General features: G+C 37.3%; 1 protein-coding gene across 1 annotated transcript in view; it reads left to right on the forward strand.

Annotated features, from left to right (window-relative positions):
* Positions 1 to 7,905, forward strand: part of SLC28A3 (solute carrier family 28 member 3) — a 45,826-nt gene extending 37,921 nt beyond the window's left edge. The window contains exons 14-17 of the mRNA XM_018574082.1: positions 355 to 436; positions 4,851 to 4,949; positions 5,078 to 5,204; positions 7,750 to 7,905. Coding sequence (XP_018429584.1) covers positions 355 to 436; positions 4,851 to 4,949; positions 5,078 to 5,204; positions 7,750 to 7,867 — 426 coding nt within the window. The 3' untranslated portion in view covers positions 7,868 to 7,905. The remainder of the gene's footprint in view (positions 1 to 354; positions 437 to 4,850; positions 4,950 to 5,077; positions 5,205 to 7,749) is intronic.
* The last annotated feature ends 2,073 nt before the right edge of the window (positions 7,906 to 9,978 follow it).

Here is a 9,978-nt window from a genome sequence, read left to right on the forward strand (position 1 = left end):
ATTTTGAATTTGTATAAAAAAAAGTGCATTGCAATATTTATATAGGCAACCCATGTTCAATATTATTATATTTATAAGCAATATGTAACCATAGAGTTAGCCATCAGCTTCAAAAGTATTGACGATCACTGAAAAGCAATATAATATTTTTTATTTTTTTTTCACACATAATCCATCCATATATAGACACAATTTCCTAATCTAACATTTCATTCAAACATTGATTCTTTAGAATAAAAGAGTAGAAGTCACTGCATCTTCTACTAAAAACAGAAGTGATATCTGATAGCCTTTTAACAAAATACTATTCAAAAAATATCATTTTTTTAACAAACGTTTTGTCATTTGAAATAGATACGATCAGAAACTATTGCAACATATGCCTTATGTGGATTTGCAAATTTTGGCTCGTTGGGAATAACAATTGGAGGACTAAGTACGTATTCAAGTTTTTTTCCCACTCATTGGAGTGTATCAGACTCGTTGGAAAACTGAGCATAATTCCTCCTTACGAACACATGAATGGAAGGATATATACCAACTGCCAAAAGCTCCAGTAAAGTCCTAATCTTAGGAAACACATGCTTTAAGCTGATGCAGTCAAAAATAGGCTCACTGGCATCATGAACAATGGAAAATGGACAGCCATTCTGTCCGACACCCATTCTCCAAATTTTCTCCATGTATAGCAATCCTGAATAACTTACTACCAACCTCCACTTTTTAATAGATCTTTGTTATTTATCTGATCATAAATGATGCTGCCAATACATTCTCTTAACGAGAACATTTTACTTCTCCTCCGTACCACTCAGTATGGCTAGCATTACCCTCCTCTCCAAACCCACTATTAATTATTACTAGTAATTTAACTCTGTAGGGTATACTGTAAATAACTCTAAGTTATGGTACTTGTTACCTCATGCTGCTTCCTATTTACCTTTGTCTATTATTATGCTCTGTAAAATTGATTGGCAAAAAATTTTTAAAAAATTTCTATCAGATTTTCTCAAAAATACCTTATTTATATAATATATGTATGTGAGTATGAGTGAAAAAGCATTAACATTGCCCAACCTAACACGTTCACTTTTGTGCGCATTTTTTTAGTGTGTTTCATGTGTTTCCAAGCTTTAGATGTGTTTGGCCAAAGGAAAGTATTAAAAGCATACCAAATGCATGGATCCTACAGACAGACCCAATTTCTTCCAAGGCCCTCTGCTACTTGTCACGGTTCTTATAATGGGCATCCCTGGGGTCGTAGGGGTTCTTATGGGCCCTCATAAGGCGGATCAAAGTCTCCACATTCAGCATGACTACTCTTGAATCCTCCTTTTTGTGTACAGGCCTGAAGCTGCTAGGAGGAGGAGACTGGCACAAAAAAATGCACTAAACCATTTGTGTTGCACATTCTCAGGTGCTCCTATTGTAGTCTATGTAAAAATGCACGAGTCTGCCCGAAAAGAGTCAGCATGATGCTCATGTGATAATAGGCACCAAAAAATTTATGTGACAGTATGATCCTCAGGTGTGAACGGGCACCAGTTCAATATAATGGGAATCCTGTTTTTTTCCCCCCAAAATAACAACTCATCACAAATAGTTACATAGTATTTGAGGTTAAATAAAGTCATAAGTCCATCAAGTCCAACCTATTGCGTGTATGCATTTATGTTCGAGCAGGTTTGTGCGTGTATATGAGTCCATGTGTGATTTTTCTCTTAGCAATACCTGTACCCCTTTATGTTACGATCTCCAAGAGACTCGTCCAGGAGTTTCTTGAATGATTCAACACTCTTAGCTGAAATCACATCCTGCGGCAGCGAGTTCCAGACCCTAACCACTCTAACTGTGAATAACCCCTTGCACGTCAACCATTCAGGTGTATTTCCTGTTAAATGTTGTGTTTTATCATGTACATTGGGCCCGTCTGTTTCCTTGGTGAATACCGACAAGAATTATTTAGCGCCTCAGCCCTCTCCCTGTCGTTTGTGAGTAACGACCCATTTATGTCCTTTATTGGGCCGATCTGTTCCTTTTTTACTGTTTATGTACTGATAAAAAATTTTGGGGTTCTTTTTACTAACTTCAGCGATATATTTTTCACATTCAATTTTAGCTGCCCGCACTGCCAGTTTACATCTTTTATTAAATTATTTGTAGTTTTGTAATGCCGATACTGTCCCCTCCGTTTTATACTTACTAAATGCTATTTGTTTTTTCCTTAATTTGTTGTTTTACCGATTTATTTAGCCATATTGGCTTTGTTTTTGATCTTTTACTTTTGTTCCCCAGCGGTATACACCTGGTAGTAGCATTTTTTAATTTGTTCTTGAAACAGTGCCACTTTTGGTCAAAGTTTAGTTTATCAAATAAGTTTTCCCAATCGATTTCAACCACTATATTGTGTAGTTTATCAAAGTTAGCCTTCCTGAAGTTTAGGCTTCTCGTCTGCCCATCCCCCTTCCCTTTCTTGCACCCAATATTAAAAGCAATCACCTTGTGATCACTATTGCCCAGTGTCTCCCCTATTACAATATCCTCAATTAACTCCGTATTATTGCTGATGATCAGATCTAGGATTGCATTTTCCCTAGTCGGGACCTCAACCATCTGATCCATGAAATTGTCTCGCAACATATTAAGAAAACAGGCTGCCTTAGCCAATTTGGAAGTTCCATTAGCCCAGTTGATACTTGGGTAATTGAAGTCTCCCATTACCACAACATTACCCTCTTTCCCCGCTATTTCTATTTGCGATTGTAGGTGGGCCTCCTCCCCTATATTTGGAGGTTTATAACAGACACCCACAATAAGTTTACAGTTAGGGTTCATTCTATCTAGTTCTAGCCATAACGATTCCACATCCTTTCCACCAGCTGACACGATATTGTCACGGATGTGAATAATTAGGTTATTTTTAGCATATATACATACCCCCCCCCCTTCTTGCCAGCCTGTCCCTCCTGAACAGGTTGTACCCTTCTATGTTAGTAGCCCAATCATGTGTGGCGTCTAACCATGTTTCTGCTATTCCTACTATATCGTAGTCCTCCTCGAGTAACATAACTTCAAGGTCTTCTATTTTATTTACTAGACTTCTAGCATTGGTGAACATACATTTAATTTTTGTACATTTACTAGTTAAATGTTTGCTCCCCTCTTGCTCCCCACTACTGCTTTTATTTGTCCCTTTTACGGTTGGTCCATTCCTACTTGGATCACCTTGGGCAATTAGATTTAATATGGTCTCTATATTGGCATGATTTACTACTTTGACTATGTCGATATCTGTCACAATAGGTTGTTTAATATTTAATTTTTTGGTTTTTATTTTACCCTACCCCTCATTATCTAGTTTAAAAGCTCCTTCAGTCTTTTAACCATTTTTCCCCCCAGAAAGGGGGAGTTAAAAGAAAGGTTTGGGGTGTATTTCTGAACAATACAGAGCCATTTGCCCTTTAAAATGCCATGTATATTTGTCCTGTGGTAAAATAGATGATCAGCACTAACGTAAAGAGAGTAGGATACACAAATGCTGCATTCTGACCACGTTTCAGCCTGCATGGTCCCTGTCAGATCCGCCATGCCACAGACACGGGCATTCTTTAAATATTCTGCACTTGTTTAATTTACTCCCTCTGCTCCCTAAATTTATCCAATCAAGTGCAAACTCCAAAACAGACTAAAATTAAATGAAAAGGATCCCATAAGAGGGTGAAATTTTAAAGTTTACTTGTTTATATAATTTAAAGTAACAATAAACGCTCAAACTTTTTTCAATAATGAATTGGGATCAAATAAATGTACATTGCCCAGCAAAGTATTATCTTTACATTTTGCCCAAGCACTTGCAGTGATTATGTTTCTGAACAGCTCTAACTTTCTCAGCTCAGCTACCCTGAACTTCCTGTCCAGTACAAGATCACAAGACACTGTCTGTCTGCTAGCATGGAGAGAAAAAAAGGAGATAGGAAGGAGGGGTGGGGAGCGGGGGAAGTGGTTTGCCCTGCTGTGCCTGTGTGTTTGTGGAGATGCACACAGCTTACTATCACACACAAGGGTGGCTCCATTGGACCAATGCTCAGAGGGCCCAGCTGATTCAGTAGGAAGTTTAAAATGTTTAAACATCAAAGCACATCATTAATTATAAGTGATTTAATCAGCATTTGAAGTAGCTTAAAACTTTTTGACTTATATATTGTTTTATTTTCTATTATTAGGTAGTGTAGGATCATATAATGATTTAAAACTGTCTATAATGTAACTGTTCAGAAAATGCACCAGTATCTGTCTATACATAAGCAATTCTATTCTTATTTTGTTGTTTATGTAATTTGAATCTTTTTTTAATTGTTTCTTGGCGATTTTGAAGCTTTATTTGCGCTTTTGCATATTTTTCAACATGTTTTTCAGGCATTACCAGACCAGAGCAATGGAAAGCTAGTTACTAGGAGGAGGTGATGGTTGTTAGGTGCAACATTGGTTGTTAGGTGCAAAGTTTTACCTCATTTACTAAGCAAAGGGGAAACTTCCCCTGCAAAGTTAAAATTCCCTTGCAAAGTGAACAACATATTTCCCTAGCAAATTATCCCCAATGTATCTGCTATTGTTTAAAGAGCTAATAATTAAAAGCAATGTCAATCAAACAAATTATATAAACCCAAACAAATCCAAAGTATTACCATCCTAAAGGATGATTTACATGACAGCACTGTACGGTTGTACCAACACTTGTGAGGATGACCTGCAACCCTATTATCTAGAATTTTGATGTTTAATACACCAATAACATATTCATTTTATATATTTGTTTGTTTCAAGATGTTGGCTTTGCTTGTGTGTTTTAGGCTCCATGGCTCCCAGCAGAAACAGTGATATTGCCGCAGGTGCTATCAGAGCTATGATTGCTGGAACAGTGGCTTGCTTCATGACAGCTTGTATTGCAGGTAATTTGGGCTCGATTGTTCACTTCTTCTGCTTCTCCAAACTCTGCACCCTTTTGTGAACAACCCTGTCTATGTATACAAACTTATATTAGCTGTTATCTAATTATATTTCCTTCTGACATCTGCAGGAATATTATCTCCACCAGTAACACAAGGATCATGTTTTGATATGCTAGAAAATTCCTTCCTCAATTCCACAGCTTTCCCTGCTAACTCACCGGAATTAATTGACTGCTGCTTGACCTTATATGAACAGTAAGTATGTGAAATTATTTAGATAACGCCTGCTTTCCAGAATGATAAGGATACTCGCCTTCTTAGGCAAATAATGATTGTTATCAGCGTAAAAAAACAGGGAAGTACAATTAAAATGTTGTTGAAAAATTGTGTAAGTAAATACTGTGTTCATTCCAAGTACTTAAATTAAAGGTCATTCTATCCATTTCAGTATTGCATAGTTGACTCAAATGCTCTGTTAAATTATCTTTTTGGGGGCAGAAACTCCCATCAGAATTTTCATTTCTGCCTACCTTTAGTGACCATTACAAATTCTTGGCTGTTTTAGTTGGGGCAGACCTTTTAAAGAGTATAGATATGCATGTAACATGCTATATTATATTTTTTAAAGTACTATTTTCCACAAAACAAATGTACAGTACAGAGAATACAACATATACATAGGACATCGAGAATAAGTATAAATATTAAAAACAGCAGACTAGCTTATGAAGCTTATGAAGTATGCACAGTACATTAAGAAACAAGTAAGTAGCATCTCATAAAATTATATTCATACCACAAAAAATACACTAAGTATGTTTTGGTGGAATCTCTTCTTTCTCACACCTAGTTAACATGTTATCTGCATTTGGTGTGCTTATCTATTTACTTCTATAGTAGTTAGTTACATTCACGATCATGATAGCCAGGGTCACACTACTGCGCTGCAGTAATGCAAGAGTTACCGCACATGTAACTGCAATGTGCACGGCAGCACTATGTTTGCGTATGTGTGTTGCATAAATGGCACCCAAAAGCATTAAAGTAGCACACCTGCGCTGGAGCGCAAAATACTACTGCGCATTTTGTTCCCAAAAAAGGGTCAGGTAGGTTTTTGGCAGTGCTAGGGTGCATTGGCAGCCCAATCAAAATGAATGGGCTTCTTTAATGCAACGCACAACACCCATTAATGCGCAACACACATTAACCACTTGCCGTCCATGGCCACTCCTGAACGACCGGGCGGCAGCCTTATATGAGCGAGAGGGCGTCTTAAGATGTCCTGCCCCTCCCCCTGCTCGTGTGTGGTGCTCAGCGCGCACACGAGTGGGTAAACTTTCAGAAATGTAAACAGCCAGTGATGGCTGTTTACATTCAAGCGAACGGGCGTCTAGAGACGCCCGGTCGCTTGTAGTAGGTGCGGGTGTGCGCCCCCCTGCCGTCTCTGTTGCCGCCGCTAAAGCCTGATGAAGGGACCCTGTGAGGTCCCGAAAGCGCTTGCTATCTTAAAAGGACTAGTGTGCTGGTGACATTTGTACAATTTTGCTGACATGCGCGGCAGTCACTGCGAGCACCCCCCAATACAAGGGACATATCGATAAGGAGTGCGACAAGGATAGTACTTATTATTTACCCAACGTGACCCTGTCTTTTATATTTTACTAAAAAATTGGGGTGATAATAAATGTTTAATAACAGGTTTTTAAAAAAAAAATTAGGGTACTTTTTTGTTATATAGTAAAAAATAAAACCTGCAGTGGTGATTAAATACTACCAAAAGAAAGCGCTATGTGTCCCCAAAAAATGGTATAAAATTAATTTCTGTACAGCGTTGCATGACACCCCGGTCTTCAAGTGGTTAATGCACAATGTAACAGTCCTAGTTAACAAAAAGTTGACCTTTACAGCCTGCTAGTGAGGAAATAAATGTAGCAATTTCATGCCTGCGATCCCTATTGCATTGTCTGTTAATGTTCTCATTCATCCAGGTCATTTATATATCTCTAAAAAATAAGTCAAGGCAACTGGACTTGCTGTATTTTTCTTGAAGACATTTCACTGGTCATCCAACCAGCTTTCTCAATTCAGAATGACTTGTACAAAAATTATCTGGGAATAAATATGGTGAATGTTGTTCCAATCCACATAATATGTTAGTCACAACCAGGTGTTAAGTGCATTTGCATAATTTTCCAACTATGCAAATTCAAACTACAAACTCCAAAAAAATCTAATTTTTTTATTTTTGTATTCTGTATTGAGAAAGCTGGTTGGATGACCAGTGAAATGTCTTCAAGAAAAATACAGCAAGTCCAGTTGCCTTGACTCCTATTGCATTGGTTATTTGTCTTAATCACTGGCAACAAAAGTAGAAATATAATTTATACTACAGCCATTTTTTTTATATTTTGAGGAGAAGGGGGAAGGTTTAGAACCCCTGTCAGTTTTTCACTAAGGAGATTTCCCACCACTTCCTGTCCTGGTGATATAAGAAGTATAGATGAACTCCTCAGTGGAGGTACATGCAGCAACAAAAAGCTGATGGAAGTTCCAAACTCTATTCAACTAGTAAAAGATCTTTCGTTGTTGTCTCTGTCCCCAATTGACACATTCTGTTCACTTACCATCTCATTGATGCAATATAAAGTGAAGTAAATGTCTCCAATGCGGGCTTAAATAGCAAAACAAAATTTCAGAAGGTCTAACCTATATCCAATCTATCTAAATGTAACCAAAACATGTTGGTTGGCTTTCAGGTTTTAGAAACTAGCAATAATCTGTTTGTCTTTTTTATTTTTAGGGTGGCTACCAATGGTCCATCAAATGTCACCATTGCTGGGAACTACAGTATGGCTTCATTGTCTGGTTGCTGCCAACTAGTAACTTCACCATCTTTTAACTGTTCTTGGTTTGCATAGACTAGCTGATGAAATATTCCTATATAAATGCACATGTATACAAATGTTAAGATTATAGGGTGCATTTAGAAACAATTCACAGAGCCATTTGCCTTGCAAAATTGCATGTACGTTTGTTCTGTGTGCATGGAGGCAAAAATAAATGTTGTTAGCATATTTTCTTTCAAGATTTAATGTAATTTCAGGAAAATGTCACATAATGACCACTAGATGGAGCATAGGAAAGGATTATTTATTTCATGCAATTTTGCTGGCTCTGAAAATTGTTTATAAATACAGCACTATGATTTGACATTCCTTTTTAATGTAAATGTTTTTACTTGCAACTATTGTCTATATATATTTTTTTATACTGAAATTTGTATTTCCTCAGTAAGAGTACATCGGATTTTGTGAAATGACTCCTTTGCTGTTACTGAAATATCAAAACTAACTTGAAATATGTCAGTGTTATTTATGTGTCATATAAAAGGACAATAAAATGAACAAATAGCTTTATTTTCCTATTAATGTCTAATATTTATTAAACTGTCCGTAGTTTACACAGTGTTTGAAGTTTTCACAAACATGTTAATGAGAACAGATAAAGCAAAAAATTGGGTAGAGTCCTAGTCTCTAAAAACTATCACGTCACAAAATGAAAACAAAAATCATAGATGCACATCATAATTTTTTTTTCAGTCATTTATTTGTAATTATTTTCAGTTGTTGTGCCAGTGGGACTTAAAGTGACACCAAACTTTTACAAATACATTCTAAACAAAAATGCACCTTATTTGTCTATGACTCGGCTGTAGATCCTCAAATCATCTCTGAATTGGTGCTGACCACACCAGTAGAGAGTATAGTAGCTGTATAGGAGATGCTCCGAAGTAAACAACAAATCCCAACTCTTTTATATATATATCCATTTTAGTCTGACACACCCATGGTCTTCACAGATTCACAGATGCTTATCAACCATCACCACCATGGCTTATCATGACTTGACATTCTTACATAAGTTGCTTGCTACAAATTATTGTTGCATAACTGTATCATTTATACACATATTAAAAGAATATATATTTGATTGACACATCACACACAATGTGATTCAGCTTGATCATAAATCATCCCTACACAACACTGTCCTTCCTTCTGGAGGGTGGCTACTTTTGTTCCCCTTGGTCCCTGTGTGTGTTGTAAAGTAGTCACTGCTCCAAGATCGCTTTGTGATGGACTACAATCTCACCTTTAGTTAGCTCATTTGTATTGAAGTTCTAGTCTATCTATTCATTGATTTGAGTATTTTTGCTTTTTGGGTTTGCACATATTCACAGCTGTACTTACAGATCAATGATTCTTGTGGGATTCCTTATCATGTATTATGCTGGCCACAGACCTTACAACCATCGCAAGACTTTTGTCTTGCGATGGTTGTAAGGTAATTAAAAAAACGTACGATCTGCCCATCTTGGACAGTCAGATCGTACTTGCGATAATCGTAAGCTCGCCCCGCTGAAACGGTCGCACGCCTTCCACACACCTTGCGATAATCGTACAATCACGGGATTTCCTGCGATAATCGTACAATCGCGGGATTTCCCGCGATTATCGTACGATTATCGCAAGGTGTGTCGGCACCTTTAAGGTGCCCATACACCTTACAATTATCTACAGATTTTCTGTGGTCAGATGGAAAAAGTGCAACAGATTGGCCCAGGTGGAGATTACTCCATCCACACAGTTTAGCGTAGATGGAGGAATCTGTTGCACCTTTTCCATCTGACCACAGAAAATCTGCAGATAATTGTAAGGTGTATGGCCAGCTTTAAAGTAGTTTTTGCTTTAAACACCTGAAGGCCTTGAATAACATAATAATATCCCATTGAATGTTCCAAATTAAAGTGGAGCATCTTATGTAAGGCAGAAACTGGAGCCCTTATGAGTCTGATGCAAGACCTCAGCTGGCAATGTCGAAAACATAATTGCCTGTTCGTTCCAAGTTCCTTCTACACTCATCTGCTATTTTGTTCACTTAAGTATCAGTTGTAGCAACGTATCTGTATGAATACGTATCTATTCTAAGTGTATGCGTATTCTAATAATATAGGCACTAGATGGTGCCA

The sequence above is a fragment of the Nanorana parkeri genome, unplaced genomic scaffold (assembly GCF_000935625.1).
Source record: "Nanorana parkeri isolate BGI_ZX_2015 unplaced genomic scaffold, ASM93562v1 scaffold2725, whole genome shotgun sequence".
Taxonomy (NCBI): Eukaryota; Metazoa; Chordata; class Amphibia; order Anura; family Dicroglossidae; genus Nanorana; species Nanorana parkeri.